The following is a 24,751-nucleotide window of genomic DNA, read 5'->3' on the forward strand; positions in this document are numbered from 1 at the left end:
TCTGGACGAGCAGAACCCATAAATACTGGCAGCGCAACAAATTACCAGCAGAAGATAATTTTGAAGATAGCCAGAAAAGGTCTGTTTCAATTGGAAACAGGAGGGAGGCAGCCAAGTACAAGGCTGAATACAAACACCAGCACAGAGTCTGGGGGTGGTGCAGGTTCTGGGTGGCAGAGAATCTACAGGGAGAAAACAGACCAGAAAAAGGAGGGAGGCAACCTAATAAACAGCTGAACATAAATGCCAGCACAGACAGCTCAAAGTCTGGGGTAGTGCGGACTCTGCACCACGTGGCAGAATCTATGGGGAGGAATCTACAGCAGTGTTGGCCACTCTGCCCTGGTTGCAAGCCAGTAGATCCGCAGATAAATTATAAAACATCCAACACAAGCATAAAAGATCAACAGTGAATGAACCTTGAAAGGCCAGAATCTCATGGCACCTGGCCATGCCCACCCAGCACCAGGAGTGAATCAGTACTGACCCAGCATTGCTGGGGCCACTTGAAAAACCTCCCTCACACTAAAAACAGACCTTAACTAAAAAAAAAAAAAAAAAAAAAAAAAAAAAAAAAAAAAGTAAAAAAGTAAAGAGGACTCTGACAATAGATAGCTCTATGGTGAATGAGAACAGATTTCAAATTCTGAGGAGATTAAAGGCAGTCTCCAGATGAAGCCCCAAAAGTTGATATAACCTGGTCCCTATAACATAAGGCTCTCCTAGAAGAAAAATGGGGAAAGGAAATAAAAACTTTGCAAGAGGATTTGGAAAAGGCATAAAACTAATTAAAAGATAGAATTGATAAAATGGGGAAAAAAAGCAACTCCCAGAAAAACAGAATGTGTGAAACAGAAAAAGAAAACAACTCCTTAAAAAACAATTTGTGAAATGAAAAAAAATTCCATAGAACAAAACTACTCATTTAAAAATTCAGTTGCACAAATACAAAAAGAAGTAAAAAAAAGTAAATCAAGAAACTAATTCACTAAAATTCAGAACTGAACAAATGGAAATGAATGACTCAATGAGACAATAAAAATCAGTCAAGAAAAAACAAAAAAATGTAAAATACTTGCTTGGGAAAACAACCAACCAAGAAAATAGATCTAGGAGAGACAATCTAAGGATTATTGGGCTCCATGAAATACATGATGAAAAAAAGAGCCTAAACACTATCTTTCAGGAAATCATCAAAGAATACATGTATAATCTAATTTTACTGTTATACTATAAAAAAGAAACTAGAAGTGGAAAGGGTGCAACTGAAGAAAAGGGAAAAGTGGAGATAAAAATGAGGGAAATTACATCTCAGGAAGAGGCAAAGAAAACAATATAATTGAGGGAAAGAAGGGAAGGTGACGATGAATCTTACTCTCATCAGATTTGGCCCAAAGAAAAAATATTAGATATATCTGGTTTCACTGAGAAATGTCCCTTATCTTATAGAAACGGAGAGGAAAGGGAGAAAAGAGAAGGGGTAGGCTAAATAGAAGGGAAAAGAGAAATAGTAAAGGAAAGGTATAAGAAAGGGGGAGGTACTCTAAAGAGGGAGGATTGCTTGAGGTGAGTAGTGCTCATATGTAAAATACTGGGAAGGAGGGAAAAGGAAAAAGGAAAGAGAAAAGTATAATTTGGAGTTAATAAGATGGCAGGAAATATAGAATTAGTAGTTTTAACTGTTAATGTGTATGGGGTGAACTTTTCCCATAAAAGACAAGCAGATAGCAGACTGGATTAAAAGCCAGACTTCTACAATGTGAGTTTACAAGAAACACATTTAAAGGAGAGTAAAGGTAAAGGGTTGGAACAGAATCTATTATGCTTCAGGTGGGAAAAAAAAAAAAAAAAAAAAAAAAAAAAAAGCAGGAGTAGCCATCCTTATTTCAGGACAAACAAAACAAAATTGATAAGGAAGTAAACTATATCTTGCTAAAGGGTACCATAGATAATGAAACAATATAAATATTAACATACATGCACTAAGTGATGTAGCATCTAAATTCCTAAAGGAGAAGTTAAGAGAGTTGCAAAAAGAAACAGAGAATAAAAGAACAATAGTGGGAGATTATAACTTGCTCTCTCAGAACTAGATAAATCAAACTACAAAATAAATAAGAAAGAAGTTAAAGAGATAAATAGAATACTAGAAAAAACTAGACATGATAGATCTTTGGAGAAAATTGAATGGAGACAGAAAGGAGTACACTTTCTTCTCGACAATTCTTGGAGCCTATACAAAAATTGATCATTTAAAGACCTCAAAATCAAACGCAGAAAGGCAGAAATAGCAAATGCTTCCCCCCCCCCCCCAAGATCATGATGCAATAAAATACATTCAATAACGGGCCAGGGGAAAATAGACCAAAAAATAAATGGAAACTAAATAATCTCATTCTAAAGAATGAATGGGTGAAACAACAAATAATAGACACAATCAATAATTTCACCCAAGATAATGACAACAATGAGATGACATACCAAAATTTGTGGGCTGCAGCCAAAGTGGTAATAAGGGGAAATTTTATATCTCTAGATGCTTACTTGCATAAAATAGAAAAAGAAGATCAATGAATTAGGCTTTCAACTAAAAAAGCTAGAAAAAGAACAAATTTAAAAAACCCCAAACACTAAACTTGAAATTCTAAAAATAAAAGATCAATAAAATTGAAATTAAAAAACAAAACAAAACAAAAAAAAAACTATAGAATTAATAAATAAAACTAAGAGTTGGTTTTCTGGAAAACAACAACAACAACAAAATAGATAAACCTTTAGTTAATTTGATTAGAAAAAGGAAAGAGGAAAATCAAATTGTTAGTCTTAAAAAATGAAAAGGGAGAACTATACACCAAGGAAGAGGAAACTAGAGCAATTATTAGGAGTTACTTTGCCCAAATTTATGCCAATAAAATTGACAACTTAAGTTAAAAGGAAGAAGAACAACATAAATATAGATTGTCCAGATTAACAGAAGAGGAAATTAACTACTTAAATAATCCCATTTTCAAAAAAGAAATAGAACAAGCTATTAATCAACTCCCTAAGAAAAAAATCCCCAGAACCAAATGGATTTACATGTGAATTCTACCAAACATTTAAAGAACAATTAATCCCAAAACTATATAAATAGGGAATGAAAGAGTCCTGTCAAATTCCTTTTATGATACAGACATGGTACTGATACCTAAATCAGGTAAGATGAAAACAGAGAAAGAAAATTATAGACCAATTTCCCTAATGAATATTGATGCAAAAATCTTAAATAAAATATTAGCAAAGAGATTACAGAAAATCATCCCCAGAACATCATGACCGAGGATATATACCAGGAATGCAGGGCTGGTTCAATATTAGGAAAACCATTAGCATAATTGACTATTTCAATAACCAAATTAACAAAAGCCTTATGATCATCTCAATAGATGCAGAAAAAGCATTTGATAAAATCCAACACCCATTCCTAATAAAATCACTAGAAAGTATAGGCATGAGTGGACGTTTACTTAAAACCATCAAGTAAACATATATAATGGGGATAAACTAGAACTATTCTCAATAACATCAGGAGCAAAACAAGGTTGCCCACTATCACCATTATTATTCAGTATTGTATTAGCAATGCGAGCTTTGGCAATAAGAGATAAGAAAAGAGATTAAATGAATTAGAGTAGGAAACCAAATTATCACTTTTTATAGATGATATGATAGTATATTTAGATGTAAGGGCCCTTTAAATGGGTGGCGCCACAGTGCAAGGAGTGCCCCAGGAAGTAATCTCTGTGGATATTAGGACTGCCCAGTGGGTGGGATCTTGGCCACATTGAGATAGCTTCTTAATGGGTGACTCTCTTGCTGATTGCCTGTGTGTGTGACCTCACAGTCCCTTTATAAGCCCATTGCAGACAGCAGTCGCTCTCTTTAACCTAGCTCCCTGAGCCAAGCGGATAGATAGCCCAGAGAGGTAAGGATTTTGGTAGTGAACATGTGGGTCTTCTGACCAGATGTTCACTAGGGAACCATCAAGTCAGGGCATTATGTGAGTAGATATAATAAAGGCTTTTAAGATTACACGTGGCTGTTCTTGAGTGTGCTACCTGTTATTAAACTATAGATTCAAGAGATCATGGCCAGAAACCTTTGAAGGCCTCAGAGGAGGCGAGCCGGGTAGAGTTGACACTGCAAAGGTCAGTGGTCAAAGGTACTCTGTTGGGCCTAGGACAGACTAGTAATTGTAACTGCCAGGAGGGCATGTTACACTTAGAGAACCCCAGAGATTCTACTAAAAAGCTATTAGAAATAATCCTAGCAAAATTTCACGATACAAAATAAATCCACATAAATCATTAGCATCATTAGCATAAAATCACTAACAAAATCCAACAGCAAGAGATACAAAGAGAAATTCCAATTAAAATAACTGTTAATAACATAAAATATTTAGGAATCTCTGCCAAGGGAAAGTCAGGAACTATATAAGCAAAACTACAAAACACTTTCCACACAAATAAACAACTGGAAAAATATTAAGTGCTCTTGGATAGGTTGAGTGAATATAATAAAGATGACAATACTACCTAAACTAATCTATTTATTTAGTGTTATACCAATCAAACTCCCAAGAAATTATCTTACTTACCTAGAAAACAACAACAAAACACCAAGAATTTCAAGCGAATTAATGGGGGAAAAAAAAAAAATCAAATGAAGGTGGCCTAGCTGTATCAGATCTAAAATTATATTATAAAGCAGTGGTCATCCATCAAAACCATTTGGTACTGGCTAAGAAATAGAAAAGTCGATCAGTGAAAGAGGATAGGTTCACAGGACAAAAGAGTCAATAACTATAGCAATCTAGTGTTTGAAAAGACCCAGCTTTTGGGATAAGAATTCACTATTTGACAAAAACTGCTAGGAAACTAGTATGGCAGAAACTAGATATTTTGTCATAAATATGAAACCTACTTTAATCTTAAAATCTGAATACTCTTTATAAAAACTATCCTTGACAGTTTCATTCTAGCTTATAATGCAGTGAAATTTCACCAGCTGGCTCACTATTTTATTATAGAAGCTTTAAAACCTTAGTAGTAGGATAGTAGTGGTAGGTTGTGGGTAGAATAAGAGAAAGATCTGAGTGGATTTTAGTTCTGTCTCAATGTGCCTTATTTGTTTTATTACCTGTAATAAAAAGGGGGAAAACACCTACATATAGCTACATTTTGTAACTATTAAGTATTATAAAAATATAAGTTGGTATTCATATTTTTGATATGTGATATCTTCAATTCTTTGACGAAGTTAAAAAAAGAAAATATCCCCTTTCTCTCAGGTAGATTTTTCTATGGCAATAAAAATAAATAGACCTTTTTTTTGTATGTGTGATCAAAATACACCAAGGGCTTGAAGACTAGTTACAGATTCCTGCTAAGCACCACAACCCAAAGTAGCAGCTATGATATTAACTAAACAAAAAGTTTATATCATTCTCAACCTAATACTACTTGAGTAACTAGTTGTTTTAAATATTAACATACCCAAAATACAAAAGCAGATTATTGTCAAAGTCTTTTTCTTATTCCCTGTTTCCTATGTGACCAATTAACTATCTCAATTAAAATTATGCTAATTCTCCCCATTTATAGTCACCAAATTGTAAGTTAATCTTAAATATGTAAAATTACCACTAAAGCATTTTAAACATTTTTAACAGTGAAATTAGGAATATTCAACATTACAATTGATAACTACAATTACTTTAATTCCTAATCATATCTATATCAATTTTTAATACTGAATTCAAGGTTGTCTCTGCAGATGCAAGTTTGTAAACACAATGAAAATGGTAGAGTCAAGTATAAATTCAACAGTAATAAAGTCATGCATCTCATCTAATTGGCTTAATTATACCTTGGTCTACAAGAGAAAAAAGCAAACATTGAATATTTAGGAGTAAAGAAAGAAAAGCAAACAATGGTTAGCTCATTCATAGCTTAGCAAATTCCACATTTTCCTTTCTACTTTTCCAATCTGAGGGATTGGGATGAAAATTCTGTAAAGAGCCTGTTGTGGCAGGCAGCTCATCAACCTTTTGCTCTAGGTGGAAAATAATCATTCCTATGAAGTTGCCTGCCATGGGGAAAGAAGTTCATTTTCATTTTTCCTCTGTAATATAAATTGTCCTCTGACAATTTTCAACTCTTTCTTGATATTCTCTCCCCTCTTGCATTCCTTGACATCACATTTTCCTGGTTTTCTTTCTAACTCTCTACACAATCCCTCTCATTTCTCCTTCCCTCTTAAGGTAGGTTTTCTCCATCGCTTTCTCTCTTGGCAAAGTCATCTATTCCTGTAATTTCAACTATTATACCTGTGAGTAGGTAACTTCAAATTTCGAGCCCTAACTTTTCCTGAGCTATGTAAAAATGCCACATCTTACCCTGATCATCCATATTAGTAAATCTGATCATGTCATTCTGCTAAAAACAAAAAACAAAAAAACCCCTTTTCAATGGCTCCTTCTTGTCTACCAAATAAAATCCAAATCCTTAAGATCTAGCACTCCAGTATACTTTTCCAGTTTTTATCTCCACATCTTCTTCACCTACATTCCCAATAACATAGGCTACTCACTACCACTAACAAAGACCTCACACAGACTGATGTGCCTCTACTCAAGGCAACTTAAGAGTAGCCCAATTCGAATGTGAAATCCATCCTTTAAGCTGTTTTAAGTACCACTTCTGCCCACAATGCCCTTTCTGATCATCCAGTTGGAAAAGGCAGTAACAATTGTCTAGGTGTCTGCCTAGCTAACCTACTAAATTAAAACATTGCATTTTTTCTTTAAGGCAGCAAATACCTCTGATTGATTTTATCCTCATGCCCTGCCTCAGCATCTACTAAAATACTTGTATACTATATGATTACTAAGTGCTTAATGAATTGGCTGAAGAGGAGTTTCTCTTTCCTGTGCCTTACTAAGCACCACAACTTTAGAATTTGGTGACTTCAAGTAGTATGTTGGACATCAAGTCTCAAATATCATAGGTATTCATTATATGCAAGGGTCTGTGGCAGAACAAAATCAGATATTTGAGCAACTATATGTGCAAATTGCCCTTTTCCTGGAGGGGATGAAAGGAAAACTTATTTAAAAGTGAAAATTAAAAGATAAACTACATTTCCAACCTCCCCTTAAAACAATACCCTCTTTAATCTTCACAAAGACAACTATAAGCTTTTGTAGATTTCAGTTTAGTAACATACCTGCATTGGATGCATTGCCTGATGTAGCCAGGGATCCAATGTGATTTTGAGTAAGGTTGTCTTGGGTTGATTGAAGGCCTGGAGTTGCCCATGATGAAGCATTATAACCCACAGGACTCTGCTGCTGCTGTGGATGGCTGACATTTGTGTTTTGACCATGAAATGAATTATCTTTAAACTGTGTGATAACTGAAGTACTCTGTGAAGTAAATACTTGCCCATATGGATCACCAGCAGGCACTGAAGGATATGAAACACTAGGGTACACAGCACCCGAAGCAGTAGACATAGCATAATGACCAGAAGTAAGGGGAAATCCCTGAGAAGCAATGGAAGAATTGGCAGAGGGAATGACTGGACTGTTGTAGTGATTACCAAAGGAGGAATAGGGCTGGGGTCTACCTGTGTGTAAATGGGATGTTGAAGATGCAACACTACCTGGGAATGACCCAGGAGTGCACCCTGTAGTATGAGAAGCAGGAGGATCCCTGCCATATACTTGCTGTGATCCCAGCTGCATGTTCACTGTGCTAGGACCTGTAGCAAGAGTCACATTTTGTGTTGGTACTGTGTAGTGGCTAGAATAATAATCAGTACCATATTGGCTTTCCAATGGCAGAGAAATACTTTTCCCAGGTCCTTGGGAGTATAGTCCTGAAGGAACAACATAGCTTTGAGGATGTAATCCATATCCAGGGGGAAACTGCATCTGATTCTGTGCTGGACCTAAGAAAAGGAAGAAAGTATTGACATAAATCACTGAAATAAGCAGTTAAGGTACAAGAGCAAGAGAATAAAATACTGGTCTTTTTTTTTTCCCCTGAGGCTGGGGTTAAGTGACTAGCCCAGGGTCACACAGCTAGGAAGTGTTAAGTGTCTGAGACCATATTTGAACTCAGGTCCTCCTGAATTCAAGGCTGGTGCTCTATCCACTGTGCTACCTAGCTGCCCCGAAATACTGGTCTTTAAGAAGGGGGAAAATAAGTATTTATACAAAGCAGTATTTCTAAGAACCTATTCAAATAATGATCTAATTAAGAGGCTTTTTCCTAATATGGTAGGTTGCACTGGTACAGATCTCGTATCAGTAGCTTTGTGAGTATTTCTTCTATGAGTTTTCAGGAAGTCAATTTTTCTATACAGTTCATTTATTTTCCCAGTAAAACTGAAGACAATGCCTTTTCCATCTCTTCACAGGAAATCAGAAGATAAAAAATTTACACTGTTCCAGATAATTTAATAAAATTTTAAAAATAATTTAATGAAAACAGGATCACCACTTAAATTCTTTTAGTACCAACAACATATCTATAAGGGCCCTCAGGCTCCTCAAACCTTTACTGAGTAATACTATAGAAGTCAATTTCAACCATATCTCTATGACAGTCACTACAAGGATGCCACTATATAATTAAGAATGAAACTGAGAGGTGTTGGGAAAGGCAATATTATTCATGTTTCTCTTACATTTATGATGAGAATTGTGGGATGACTGGAAACATCACATTTATAGTCAGTTTCATTTATGAGTTTAAAAAATGAATCAAAAATGAATCCTCTTAAAGTTAATGTTCTTGTTTAGTCAATTAACATAAATTAATAGTATCTGGAAAGCTATATCAAAGAATTACAATGTATCATTTTGTGATTCTTGTTAATATCTAAGTCAGTATTAAACAAATCTATTTAAATAGCTACCCATTTTCTAATGATTTATTTGGCTTGTCCATGTTATAGGATATGGAAGCAGGGAAATAAACATTATCATGTCCAAATAGCTCAAATGTCAATCTTCTAAAAATAACAAGAAGGTTTTATCTGCTGAATGTTTATTAGCACTGAACTAAATATCAGATAAAAATCTATTTTATTCTATTTTTATTCTTATGAACACATGAGAAACATTTAATTTATTTAAAAAACCCCACAAAAATATTATAATATTTTCATTACTGCACACTTCAAAATATTCATCTGTTATTTTACATTAAAGCTTTAAATGTATTAAAAAAAAAAAGAAGCCGACAACTCATTCAAAATAAATGACAAAGCACTCTCAAGTTTAAAATGCTGACACATTTTATATTCTTCCACTGTTTTTGGAAAAGCAAACTGGAAAAAAAATTTTTTTTAAATGGATAATTTAGCCAAAAAACCCTCAAACCCCACCTTTTGCCTTAATCACTGTTAAAATTTACATTATTTAATTCAAGATATTTTAACTTTAAAAAAATATAATCAAAACGATTGTGTTGAGAATGCTACTGGCACTTCTATGAATCTACTTAAGAATGAAGCAAGCAGAATCAGGAAAACAATATGCAAAAAAACTGTGGCAAAGGAAATGAAATGAACAATCCAAAAAAGTGAATTGTGTCTTATGGTCAAGGTTGGTCCCAAAAACGAAACGAGAAATTTAGCTTCCCTCTTTTTGTCAGTAGTCTATACAGGATAGTACAGCATTAATGTATTGTCTAAACTTAAAACAAACAAACAAAAAAAAAACAAAACAAAACAAAAAAAAAAAAAACCAAACCCTTTTTTAAAAAAGGAGTATTTTCTGGATAGAGGAAATAGAAATATATATTCAGAAATGTTATAGAAAAGTAAAGTCCTAAATAAGATACTACTTCTTTTTATTGGTAAGGTTGCCCAGCCTTATAAATACATTTTATAAGTCAGAACTATCCTGCTGTTCAGTTGTTTAACTGTGAGCTTATCTGGGATTTTCCTGACAAGGAAAGTAAGTGATTTGTCATTTCCTTCACCAGCTCCTTTTACAGATGGAGAAACTGAGGCAAACAGGATTAAGTGAGTTGTCCAGAATCACACAGATAGTTTAAGTATTCGAGGCCAGATTAGATATCAGGAAAGATGAGTCTTTCAGACTCCAGGCTTGGTTCTCTATCCCCTGCACCATCTACTGCTCTTAGAAATCATTAAAACTCTTTATATTACAGAAGTACTGAATTGCTAGATTATATTACCAAGAGAGGATAAAATGAGCTAGAGTGTAATACACTTAGGAAAAAAAGTAATCAATTACCAGGCAGGAAAACTAGTTTCTGATTCTGTCTCTGCTAAGAATCAGCAGACTGACCTTGTGAAAATTACTTCTACTTTATGAACCTGTTTCCTCAACCATAAATGTCTTCTCTGTATCCATCACATAATTCTTATAATGATTACAAAATAAGACCACATAAAAGCACTTTATAACTCAAAGATAAAAAAATCATACATATGTATTGTTAGAATCCTTGAGAGGAGGGACCTCATTTTTTTTAGATCTATCCTCTCTTTCCTATGCCACCATCAGTTACATACAGTATACAGAACATAGCTGTTTTTCAATAAGCCTGTCAAACTAATATGCACGTGGTAAAAATAACAGCAGCAAAAAAATTGGACTGTTTTCAGTTCCTATAACTCCTTATATCTGAACTCTACACCCCTATCCCTCATTTCCACTAGATGAAATCATTCAAGATCCAATTAAAATACATCCCCCCCCAAGCCTTTCTGACAGCCCCTTGTAGACAATGACCCAACAATAAATGAACATCAGATTTGAAATAAATTGATAATACATCTAACCTGATTTATTTTGCAAGGGAGGAAATAGTTTCCTCATTGGAATTCATGGCATTTGGCCTGTACCAAATTTATAGGGACAGGAAACAAATGTGATTTCTTTGATATAGAGAAATCCTGAGTAAGGAAACTCCTTCTACCAATACAGGTAGGCCTCTTTTCTAATTAAAGTTTTCATTTCCTAGAGCAGTGGTCCTCAAACTTTTAAAATAGGGGCCAGTTCACTGCCCCTTAGACTGTTGGAGGGTTGGACTATAGTAAAAACAAAAACTCACACTCTGTCTAGAGTTAGACTAGATAGTCTCTAAGGGACCTTGCAATCTGAGGATCCATGACCTCTCTGAGCTTTTCACATTCTGTGCAGTCATGTTTTCCCATAAATCTTCCAAAGAAGATAAATATGTCATAAATTTTGTAAAATGTTGTATTTAATAAGAACATTGTTAATAAAATATAGTTAGATAATATGTATTATGGGATAACATATCAATATATAAAAATTATAACATATAGTTATAACTTATAACATATTTATAATTAACCATTATATTACTTATAGAAACAAGCCAAATGAGATTTTATAGACCAATTATCTAGCCTTAAACAGATCTGTAAAAGCTCTCCACAACATATCCTAACCAAATAGTTCTCCTCTCCCCTAAACCCTCCAATGAGGGGAAGAGCCACCATCTCTAGCAGCAGCCCAATTTATCTTTTGTTAAATCTAACTTTCCTACATTCAGCTTATATCTATCTTCTGTAATTTCTATACAACATTCTTAGCTCTTCTCACCAGAATCGGTCCTAGACAGAACCAATTAAATCTATCTTCCACAAAATGGCTGTTTCAAGTACTTGAAAACAGTTTACATTTCCTCAATTCCAACAATTCTTTGTGTGGCATATTCTTGGGGCCCTTTACCATCTTTGCTGATCTCTTCTAGACCCAATTTCTTAAATTGTGGGTTGTGACATCATATAGTCTTGTAACTAAATGTGTGGGGGGGAGGGGGCCCACAAAATTATTATTATTTCTTAACAGCAAACATTTGAAGAGTAAGGAAAAAAGGTATCAAGATATGTGGAACTTACTTCCTCTTTAAAAACTTTTATGAAATGATCTGTATTTGTATATCAAGTATATTCTTGATGAATATATAAGAAGTCAAGTATACTTTCACTGGTAATTTGCAACATCACAACAGATGATAATATAGTTACAATCAGACAACTAAGACGAAGAATATCTTATTTCAAAACAAAAACAAAAAGAAGTAAACATTTGATTTGTACACCTATTATATATCCCTATGCACCCAAGGTCTTGTAAAAATTTCTTGGACAAAAAGAGATTATGAAAGGAAAAAATTTAAGCCCTATTCAAGGCAACTTAAAATCAAATACCTTTGCTATCAAATTTTTAAATATGATCTCTAGAACTAAATGCTGTATTGCAGAAATATTTTGCAAATAATTCTACTCATTCCCTCCTTCAATCTAGACATTTTGCTCCTCAATGTCATATAACAACACAGTAGCTTTTTTTGGTGGCTTTATCACACTGTTAATTCACAGTTTTTCAGCCTAATGAAATGGCCTTATCTTTTCCAGAAGAAATGCTATCTAGCCAATTTCTCCCATCTTCTACTTAAGGGGTTAATTTTTTTTTTAATCCATTTGTTTGAATTTCTGACAAGACTAAGATGAAGCTATGTGCATTGTTTCCCTATTCCTAAAATTTGTGAATGATCTACCCAGAGTCCTCCAAATGACATAGGGTCTTCAAAATTATAAACATTATTTATTTTACTAGTCTTCACCTAGGTTATGTTTTAATAACTGTGAAATATGTAGCCTTAAAGTTCTGAAAAATCTTAAAAGGAAATGCAAGGTCAATAGTACTGCAAAATGTTTTTGTTAAAAAACCATACCAAGGAAAAAATTGAAATTGAGGGGATGTCCATCAATTGGGGAATGGTTGAACAAACTGCAATATATGAATATAACAGAATATCACTGGTTTTATGAGACATGATAAGCAGGCATGTCAGAAAAACCTATAAAGACTTACATGAACTGATGCTGGATGAAGTGAGCAGAACCTGGAAAACACTGTACAAAGTAACAACACTGTTGGATGATTAAATTAGATAAACTTAGCTCTTCTCAGAAATAATTGATCTAAGACAATTAAAAAAAATTTAGTGATGGAAAATGCTAGCCACATTCACAGAAAGAATTATGGAGTCTGCAGGTTTAAACAAACTGTTTTCAATTTTTAAAAAAAGATTATCTTTTTGTTCTGATTCTTCTTTCACAAAATGACTAATGTAAAAATGTTTAATGTGATTGTACATGTAAAAAAATTAGAAATAAAAAACTTATAAAAGTAAATGTTCCTTGGATTATCGGAAAATAAGATAATAGAATATAAAACAATCAGTATTATAAGCAGAGAGGTTTTGATTTTGATTTTAATTTGTAAGTATATGTTTACATAGGACCACAATGACTGAGGGGGAAACGATTTTTTTTAACTGATCATTTAACATCACATTAAAAAAAGCTCATAAAAGATCAATAAATATTAAATGCCAAAAAAAGAATAAATGTTGAAAACTAAAAAACTAAAACTTAAAACAAACTTAAAGTAAAAAATATATTGTTCTTTTAAAAACAATAACAACCCGCACCAACAGTGAGCAATTCTTTTTTTCAGTAAAGAGTAACATTTGCAATAGTGCTCTAAGTCTGCAAATACATCATCTCATTTAATCCTAACAATCTAGTAGGTGCTATTAGTATTCCCATTTTACAGATGAGGAAAGTGAAGCTCATTCAAGAGTTATACAGTGACTTCCCTATGGTCACATAGCTACTAAGTGCCAGAGACAGGATATAAACTTAGGTCATTCTTAAACCTAAGTTCAAGATTCTTTTCACCTCACAATGATTAATTATCAACAAAAATATCAAAAAATATGCTAGAATATAGTATTTTACATAAAGTCAGTATGAAAATATCTAAACTCTCTGATGGAAATCTCCCTTCTATGCTGAACAGATCAATCTTAGTAATCCTTAACAGGTACTTGCTTTCCTTTCTCAGACTTTAAATAGGCATAAGTAGAAATCATGCAGAACACATGGGGCAACAATAGTCAACAATTCTAATGAGTCATCATTTGCAGATTTCCCAGCCTATATTGTGTTTCTATTTTAAGTCTGAGTGTTTATCTTCCAAAAAGAAAAAAGCAGGTCCTCAGTACTCTTTTAGTCTGAAGAAGAAATAGTACTATGTAAAGTTGTAGAGTTCTGTAAAAGACTAGACTGAATAAACACATTGTTCTTAATTTAGGAGTTGGTCCAAACATTTGAGCTAGATGAATTTTTTAGCTTTCAAGGAAAGAAAAACAAAAGAAAGCAGTGTTTATCACACTTCTAGTTTCCAGTCCTTACCAAATTAGGACCACTAAGGGCCTACCCTGACATACATTGGGAAAAATAATAGATATTAGATCAGAAGCTACTTCTGTGTCTTGCAGGACAAGTCGTCACGCATCCTCCTTTTTTTCATCCATAAAATGAAGAGCTGGAGACTGTATAACCTCTCATGTCCCTTTCACCTTGAGATCTGATTTTGTGAATGGCTTTATTCTTCACACAGTCCACTATGATTTTCCTAAAGCATAGAACTGATGAAGTCACCTTATCTACTCAATAAACTCCAGAAGCTCCTATTACTAAAAGAATAAACTGTTAGTTTGGCAATCAAAGATCTTCATAACCTGGCTTTCTCCCTACTTTTCTAGTCTTTTTTACACATTATTTCCTGCTATATATTCTATGGTCTAGCCATACAGGTCTAACACCTACTTTCTGTTTCTCAAACAGGACACTCCTATGTCTGGAATCTTTTTTTTTTTTTTTTTTTACCTCAACTCCTAGGAATCCCTACTTTCTCAAAAGAAACAACTCCACTCTCGATTCTCTTTTATCAGGAGGCCTTTTCTGGTCCCTCACTGATGTGAAAGGCTATTTTCTTTTTATTTTGTACATACTTATATGTATATATTGTCTTTCTTGACTATACTCATATAGCTATAAAATTATATATACTCTTTGATACAGCAGTGTTTCTACTGGATCTGTCTTCCAAAAAGATTATAAATGAGGAAAAAAGGAGCCACATGTGCAAAAATGTTTGACAGCCCTTTTTGTAGTGGCAAGGAAATTGAGTGAATGTTCATCAGTTGGGGAATGGCTGAATAATTTATAATATACGAATGAAATGGAATATTATTGCTCTGTAAGAAATAATGAACAGACTGATTTCAGAAAAGCCTGGAAAGACTTATATGAAGTAAGTATATGAAGACTTAGTGAAGTAAGTAGAACCAAGAGAACATTTGTACACAGTAACAAGATTATGTGATGACCAACTGTGATAGAGTTGGCTCTTTTCAACAATGAGGTCATTCAAGGCAATACCAAAAGACTTGTAATGGAAAGTACCACGCACATCTCAGAGAACTTTAGAGGCTGAATGTGGATCAAAGCATAGTATTTTCATCTTTTGTTATTTGCTTGTTTTTGTTTTCTTTCTCAAGTTTCTTCCCTTTGGTACAGCATAATGAATATGGAAATATATTTAAAAGAATTGCACATGTTTAACTTATACTGGACTGCTTGCTGTTTTGGGTAGGGGGAAGGGAAAGGAGAAAAGGAGAAAAGGAGAAAAATGTAGAACACAAGGTTTAGCAAAGGTCAATGTTGAAAACTGTTTGCCGTATTTAGAAAAATAAAATTCTATTAAAAATGAATAATTGAGAACGTCTTCAGCACCATATTACAATAGAGGACCCTTTAAATATTAAGGTGTAATGCTATTTGAGATTGTTCTGATTCATATAAATAAAACTATGGAGATGGAGAAAAAAAAAAGTCTTCTGGTCAAATGTGAGCTCCTTATGAGCAGAATTTTTTCATTTTGTTTTTGAAACCTGATATATGAGTGCCTATCATTTAGCAAAAGCTTAATAAATTTGTGTCTAATGATTGGTTTATCTTCTAAAAATTCTCAAAATAACCCCTAAACATTGAGGCTTGGAGAATTTCCTAGGCCAGAGTGACTTCTGTCATTATTTCTTTTTTATTGCTTGAAGCACATAATAACCTCTCCTTCTCCATCTTCAGAGTTCTCTTGCAACATATTTGTTTTTTTTTTCTTTCCACATTAGGAATAGTTTCTTTGGAGTTCCTGACATGGTCATCACACCTCTGCTTGACCACTTTAGTGACAACAAATTTGCTGTTTTGTGATATACTCCTCACTGAATAGCTCCAATTGTTGGAAAGTTCTTAAATTGAATCAAAATCTGTTTCCTTGTAGCATCCAATTGATCCTAATTCTGCCCTCTTGAGCAACACAAACCTAATCTCATTCTCATGACACCTTGCAACGTATTTGTGTGAAAGTCCTAGCCCCCTCTCTGAGATTAAAAAATGCTTGAAGGCAAGGATTATTTGGTTTTTTAATCACAGATAAATGGCCCAATGGTCCATTCTTTTCCAAAAGAAATGCTTTCTAGCCAAAGTGTAACAAACACTTAATAATGAGAGCTACATTGACTTGTAGGATGCTCCTTCTACTTCACTTCTCTAGGAAATCAAAGCCAAGCTGGAGCAGAGGGGGGAAAAAAGCCCAAAGTAGATCCCCATTATTGCTCAATAAAGAGAAGCTTGGTAGGCATTGTGGAAAATTTATTTTCCTCCCTTCCCTTCCAAGGCAATCGGCCCAGAGTCAGCTAAGGTCAACTGTCTAAAATTGGATTTGAACTCAGATTATCCTGATATCAGGGTCGGCTACTGCATAAGTATCTAGCTGCCCCATAGATGATTTTTTTCCCCAAATTATTGTAGCAGTTAATGGTGAGTGCACAAAAAAATAAAGATTAAAGAGAATTTAAAGCAGCAGACTATCTTGATTCAAATGCTGACTACACAACTTCCCAGCAATGTAATCTTACAGCAATATGACCTTAAGAAAGTCATTTCAGGCTTGGAGAGACTTACATGAACTGATGCTGAGTGAAATGAACAGGACCAGGAGATCATTATATACTTCAACAACAATACTATATGATGATCAATTCTGATGGACGTGACCCTCTTCAACAATGAGAAGAACCAAATCAGTTCCAATAGAGCACTAATGAACTGAACCAGCTACACCCAGTGAAAGAACTCTGGGAGATAACTATGAACCACTACATAGAATTCCCAATCCCTCTATTTTTGATTTCCTTCACAGGCTAATTGTACACTATTTCAAAGTCCGAATCTTTTTGTACAGCAAAATAACTGTATGGACATGTACACATATATTTTATTTAACTTATACTTTAACATATTTAACATGTATTGATCAACTTACCATCTGGGGGAAGGAGTGGAAAAGTTGGAACAAAAGGTTTTGCAATTGTCAATGCTAAAAAATTACCCATTCATTATCTTGTAAATAAAAATCTATAATAAAAAAATACCTATTAAAAAATCTATGAGGTAATTAAATAAATATTGTTGCTTTTATAACTAAAAAAAAAAAAAGTCATTTCACTACATAGGGAGATGTTTTCATGTGTAAAATGAGATTTAGCAAAATGGTCCTTAATGGCTGGAAATCTATGACCTTTGAAGGTAGGGACTTCATTTTTTCACTTTGCATTCCCAGGGCCTAGCTAGTACAATGTCCCCTTTTTGGTAAATGTTTGAATTGTATTTTTGGCAAGGCTGAACAGAAAAAGAGATTGCTGTACCCTGAAAGCCTAGAGTCCTGTATGTATTTAGCTCTGTTATGAGTTCTATGATTCCACACTGACCACATGGACATCTACTATGAATCTTGTGAAATGTTTTAAAAGGACTCATTTCAGGGGAGAAAGAATTTGAGGAAAAATATTGAAATTCCAGCCTTGAATTCCAACAAAATTTTGAAAGCCAAGATTCCTTTCTCCTGCTTTCTATGGGCTACCATCATCTAAAAAACTCATCTAATCAACCAGTCATTTCTTGAACAATATTTTATTTTTCCCCTCAAGAGTATTTTTTTCCAAATAAAGATAGTAGATAATTTTTAACATTTATTTTTATAAGATTTTAGAGTTCCAAATTTTTTTCTCCCTCCCTCCCCAAGACAGCCAGCAACTTGAAATAGATTACACATGTACAATTCTTTTAAATATATTTCTATATTTGTCATGTTATGCAAGAAAACTCAGACCAAAAGGGGAAAAACCAGGAGAAAGAAAAAGCCAACAAACAAAAGTGAAAGTAGTATATTTCATCCACATTCAGTCTCCTTAGTTCTCTCTCTGGATATGGATGGCATTTTCCATCCCAAATCTATTGGAAATTGTCTAAGATCATCGCATTGCTGAAAAGAGTTAAAACTATCATAGTTGATCATCACATAATCTTGCTATTGCAGTGTACAATATTCTCTTTTTATGCTCATTTTACCTTCAGTTCATGGAAGTCTTTCTAGACTTTTCTGAAATTGGCCTGCTCATCACTTCTTATAGAGCAAACATTCCATTACACTTATTTACCACAATTCATTCAACAATTCCCCACTGACTGGCATTCATTCAATCTTGAACTATTTTAAAAACAAACAAAAAACCCTGTACCTGAGATAAAGATTAGAAAGAATGTCAAACTGAAAAGTCTATTTTGTTACTTTTTAGAACATTTGGCAACATGTTTGCAGAGGAAAGAAATGGAAACTATTAGCTAGAATGATTTTTTTCTTAAACTTGCTAGCCATATAAATTATGGCATATGAATATTATGGAATATTATTGTTCTGTAAGAAATGACCAGCAGGATGAATACAGAAAGGCTTGGAGAGACTTACATCAACTGATGCCGAGTGAAATGAGCAGAACTAGGAGATCATTATATACTTCAACACAGAGAAGATCTAATCCAGTTCCAATTGATCAATGGACAGAATCAGCTACACCCTGAGAAGGAATACTGGGAAATGAGTGTAAACTATTTGCATTTTTTGTTTTTCTTCCCAGGTTATTTTTACCTTCTGAATCCAATTCTTCCTTTGCAACAACAACAATAAAAATTCGGTTCTGCACATATATATTGTATTTAGGATATACTATAACATACTTAATATGCATGGGAATGCCTGCGATCTAGGGGAGGTGGTGGAGGGAAGGAGGGGAAAATTCGGAACAGAAGGGAGTACAAGGGATAAAGTTGTAAAAAATTACCCATGCATATGTACTGTCAAAAAATGTTATAATTATAAAATTAATAAAAAAATTGGGAAAAAAATTTCCCTCAAAAATTACATAAAAAATAAATAAAAAATAAACTTGCTAGGCAATATGGCATAATAAAAAAAGCATTGACTGATATCTGAAGATCTGAGTTCAAATTCTACTTCTGATAGTTAACATCTGTGTAAAGTTGGGCAAATCACTTAAAAGCTACGGAATACATTCTTTTCATTACTGCCCATGTATTAAAAAAAAGGGGGGGGGGGAGAGGAGGGTTTGGGTCAAATGACTGCTTAAGTTCCTTCTAGTTCTAGATCTTTGATACATTGCCAGGGGGAAAAAAGCCTATTTCTCTACTTCATTTTTCTACTTCCATTCATTCTAGGTCTCCATTTTCACCACACAACTAAGAACACTTGAAAATGAAAAGCTCAATTTATTCTTCCAACCAAACCACAAAACAAGTTAGAACATAAATGCTGGACAATGTAAGAAGTGTGTTTATGAAAAAGGCTCTAAAAATGGATTCTTTGGCTTAAAAAGTAAAGGAAACACTAAGAAACATAAATTTCTATAAACCTGAATTAGAAAAGCATTTTAGGCAATGAAATAATTTTCACCTTTTGGGTGAGGAAACCCCAAATCCTCTGGTGGTAGAGCATTAAAAATTTACAAGAGAAATTAAATTACGCATCTTTAGTAATCTGCCTGGACCAGCTAGAAGAATGAAAAATCTCATGAGAGAAGACCATGTTAACAAAGTTAACTACAATAGTTGGCACTTTCAGGTTTGCAAAATGTTTCACAAGTATTATCTATCCTTCCAACACCCTTGGGAGATGGGTGCTATTATTACATCTATTTCATGGATGGAGAAACTGAAGCAAACAGAAGATAAGTGACTTGTCCAAGGTCATTGAGTTAGATAGTACCTTAGGTCAAATTCAAATTTCAGGTCCAGCGCTCTACCTACTATATTACCTAACTGCTTGGACAGAAGCAAGACCAACAATTCTAGAGTGCTAGTTTGTAAATGCTCTCTGTAAAAGCTCACTCTTCCTTTCTAGGGAACCTAAATAGTATAGAATTCTTAAACCAATTTAATCCAAAATGATGACATTGAAGATTTGGCTCAATGGCTCCAGTCTGAGATATTATTAGATTTGTCTAATTATGAACCTGGCTGAAATGACTATCATAAACTAATTAATTTCAACTCAAGATATGAAACCTATGATATATTTTCTACACTAACGCCCTCAGTCTTTATTGGCAAAATCTAACTCCATCAGAACAGCCACATCAGAATGCTTGGTAAACCATAAAAGTAATGAACAAAAAACAAGTTTCTGCACTGTACAACAGAGTTATATTGTTGACCCAGGATAGCACAAGTAAATTAGTCATAAGGAAAACATAAAGTGTGATTATACTGATCACATTCTTTTTACTCTTAGTGTAAGTGATCACAAACCACAGATTTAAACACAGAAAATATCTTAAGTCATCTAGTTTAACCCCCTCATTTTACAATTGAGGAAACAGACGTAGAGATGTAGTAAATGGCTAGCTCTAAACGAAAGTCCTCTACACTCCTTCCACTGTGCCATGATATAATATTACATTTGCTTTATTAGGGGGAAAAAAATTCTCATACTCTGATGCTATATTTTGATGTCAAAGTGGCCCTGGTTGCTTAAAAACTATCAGTGAAATCCAAGTTCTGGCAGATTTTGTTGAGCTAGAAAAGCCTTGATCCTGAGCCTGGGCTGTGTATTTATTTGTCATTCAAGCTGCAGAATAATAAAATTTTTCAGAAACTTGTTCCTAGACTGACCTCATGCAACTAAAGAGTCATCCTTTATCAAAGTATAGAGGGTGTCCCAAAGAAGGAATATATATGAAGTAAATTACTTATATGTGTGAGACGATAAGCTAAATTCTATACAAAGTTCTCAAGGAATTTATTATTTAATGCTATATAACATATAACAAACTGTTTTTGAATTGCCAGCATCCAACTTTGAATAGATTAATAAATGTTTCTGAGAGTGAATTCAATAGCTATCCCATGTGAGATGGAGATATACTTAAAGATAGCTAAAATAAGAAAATTATACTTAAAAATCCCAGGTAATAGGTATTAGAAATCTCTCAGGGAAAGGATTCTTTTTCCTTGAACATCCCAGAGATTTTTTTATCAATTTGCATAGACAGAAATTATGCATCCAGACAGGCTCATTATCACCATGGAGATGTCTACATATTAAGACCTGATGCTTTTGGTTAGCTATAAATGAAGAGAAGAAATTTGAGACAGATGCTCTGATCAGAAAAGACTTCAGGCATATTAGAGAGTACTAGTTATCTTTTAAATTCTGTATGTTTTCAGAATTAAACATGATGAAACAAGGTCAATTATGATCTATTTTTATTTATATCTCCCATTATATCAAACTTTCATATTTCATAATATATAATGTATATATAATTTCTTATTTGCCCTGTTGATTGCTAAAATTATATAAATGTTTCTCTTTGAGGAGTGAGCATGAGTGAACATATTTGCAAATTAATTTCCAGTTTATCTATATCCAACAACTAACACCTCAAAAGCACTTCTCTTCAAGTCCTTTAAAAGTGAAATATACATTCAAGTCAGAAGGGAAAGGCAATGAGTTTCGAGGTTAAATGACTTGCCACACAATTGAAGATTTAGTCTCTACCTTGCTAGGAATTTCAACAGGGAAACAAAGCAGTGTGGTAACTTGGTTTGTTTGACTATGCTTATTTGTTGCAATGTTTTTCTTTCAAATGTTTTAAATTTAATTTACTTAATTTTAATTTTAAAATTTGGGGTGGGAGAGATAAATGCTTGTTATCTAAAAATGAATTAAAAATTTAAATTGAAGAGTACAAGTAAAATATTGATTTACAATGAGATACTATATAGGCCTAAAAAATTAAGAAATCAAAATGAATGCTGAATAGAGAACTACAGACTATGAGTTATGCTTCTTTAAAATGAGTAATTGCCATTACTGGATAGCAACAAATAAACTGATGCTAATGGGAGCAGATAGTAATGAACCTTCTTAAGTAATTTTTGCCAAATAGTTTACTAAATTGTTTTAAATCAATGTAACAATTACATTCCTTAAGCACTCAACAACAGATGGTAGGTGATACCTATGCACCACAGATAATTTACAATGTCAATAATGCACAACACAGAAAATGAAGTTAACCATAAAAGGCATGGCTCCTAGGTAAACATGGACCAAAGTTACTCTAAAACAAACACTTGGTTCGCTCCATAAAACAAGTCTGAATTTCTTATACAAAAGACAACATATCCCTATACATTACAAAAATACCATACCTATATGTCTTGTGAAATAGAATATCTAATAATCTTTCCTAGTCAAAGAAAATGATTTACTGATTTAACCAGAGAGTAGAGCGCCTACATTTTGAAAAGCATCAATTAGATAATGAGCTAAACACTACATAATACATCTTTTAAATTTTCTACATACTTAAAAAAAAAAAAGTTACGACTTCACTGAGAAGATTAAGAAGTAGCAGCACAGCCAGACAATTATTTGGGGAAGGATAAAATATTTCCCCTCACAAGCATGTTTTAGGATCCAGACCTGTATTGATTTCAAGTTCTAACCAAACCAATACTTCTAGCCCACTCTGTCTGAAACCATTAATATTACCCAAAATAGGGGATAGATTTCTTAGAGATAATTTTTCAGCTCAGAATTCTGAATAAGGCAACTCACAAGAACCTCATTTAAAAACTGGCTTTCTTATTTTCAAGGGTAATGTGAAAAGTCAACATAAGGAGCATTCAATTTTGCCGATCGTGGGGGTCCCCAGGCACACAGGGAGGGGGAAAAGTGAGGACAAAGTGGAGGAAGGAGATGAGACACAAACGGGAAAGGGAGACGGAAGGAGGGAGGGAGAGAGACGGGAAACGGAGAAACATACTGGAGAGAGGAAGAGACAGAAGAAAGTGGGGAAAAAGACGGCATCAGGTAGACAGAGACAGAGGGAGAGGAAGGGAAGGAGGGAAACAGACAATGACCAAGAGAGGAGATAGGGAGGTGAAAGCCCGGGGCGGGGGGAAGAGAGGGATAACGAGAGATACACAGGAACAGTCTTCCTCTCTCTCTCTCCCTCCCCTCCCCCCCAATCCATTTCTTAGACAGACTTGCAGAAGGGGAGTTTTCTTTAGGAAAAAAGCAGTTGTCAAGTTCAACAAACTCCCTAAACCCCCGAGGCGCTGAGAGTTACAATACCAGGAGGAAAGGGAGGGGGAGCAGCAGCCGCCGCCACTGCCACAATTCCAACCCAAGTGGGTCAGGGTTACAGTTGCACCCATATTGCATGTTGATGCGCAATTGTCTGCAAACTTAAACCCTAACTTGATCTGGTAGTTCCGCAACCGTGCCGCCCAAGTGTAGGCTGTCCACCCTCCTTTCTCCTGGACGTCCGGCGAACAGGAGTCCCATTTCCCTGGGACTTAATATCCTCTCCAGAAGATTTCCTACCCTCGCGCCTCGCTTAGACTTGGGCCCGGGCCTCCTGATGCTTCCTTTCCCGGACTCGCGAGCTCCCCCCAAAGCTAGGCCGGGCCCTATTTCCCTTTCTCAGGCCAGGCCGGAGCCCCCGGTCGCCCGCCCGCGCCCTAGGCCCCGTGCGCAGTCCTCCCGCATTTCCCTATCGCGGCCTGCCTCACCGTTCTGGTAGTGCTGGGCCTGGTTCGGGCCGGTGGGAGCGGCCGCAGTTCTGAGCCGGGGCGGGATCCTGGCGCCGGCGGTAGCGTGGGGATGCGGGGCGCCAGCAGGGGCGGACATGACCGGCGGCGGCTCCGGCTCCTAGTCGGGGAGGGAGGGAAGGAGGGAGAGGTAAGGAAAGGGGAGGAGGGGAGGCGGGAGGAAGAGGAAGGAACGCACCGGGCGTCACCAAAGGGATCGAACCGGAATCTGGAATTCAGGGGCGCGCCGACGTTCCACGGAAGAATCTACGCTTACGCTAGCTGCGCGCCGCCGCAGCTCTGCGGCTGCCGGGAATCCCAGGCCTCGTAGTCCTCGCTCTGCCCTCCCCTAAACTTCAGCTTCCCCTTCCGTCAATTTTATGCCGCCGTCACAGCGTCCCCTGGCGTCCACGCTCTGAAGCTTAGAGGCTCCAGAGGAAGGGAGATGAGAGCCTCGGAGCACGCCCAAGCGAAACAGCCCACACCCGAGAGAGAGCTTCTTGACCTCCGTCTCTGTGCCGCGATTAGGCCTTCTTTACTTCTCCCTCTCGGTTTTCAACTCCAGCCTGTTCCCTCAATGAAAGGACTGCGGGGAGCCCAGGAATTGCCAGGCTATAGCGGAGCGAGTCTCGGAAAGAGACCGTTGCATTTCAGACTTCCTCTGGACCCTGATGCGCTCCAGGACTGGGAAGGAGCCGGGGACTCGGTTACGGCCTGGAGCTTCCTTTTATAAAAGGCGTGGCGAAGGGAGACTCCATGGGCAGCCGGGCGCTACCTTCTTTCTCAGTCTAACTCCATTATAGTGAACCATTTCTCAATT

At 35.4% G+C, this 24,751-nt stretch overlaps 1 protein-coding gene across 1 annotated transcript in view; it reads right to left on the reverse strand.

Annotated features, from left to right (window-relative positions):
• Positions 1-24,280, reverse strand: part of SEC24B (SEC24 homolog B, COPII coat complex component) — an 85,626-nt gene extending 61,346 nt beyond the window's left edge. The window contains 2 exon segments of the mRNA XM_074274729.1: positions 7,270-7,995; positions 23,914-24,280. Coding sequence (XP_074130830.1) covers positions 7,270-7,995; positions 23,914-24,031 — 844 coding nt within the window. The 5' untranslated portion in view covers positions 24,032-24,280.
• Between the last annotated feature and the right edge of the window lie 471 nt (positions 24,281-24,751).

Source organism: Sminthopsis crassicaudata, chromosome 6 (genome assembly GCF_048593235.1).
Source record: "Sminthopsis crassicaudata isolate SCR6 chromosome 6, ASM4859323v1, whole genome shotgun sequence".
Taxonomy (NCBI): domain Eukaryota; kingdom Metazoa; phylum Chordata; class Mammalia; order Dasyuromorphia; family Dasyuridae; genus Sminthopsis; species Sminthopsis crassicaudata.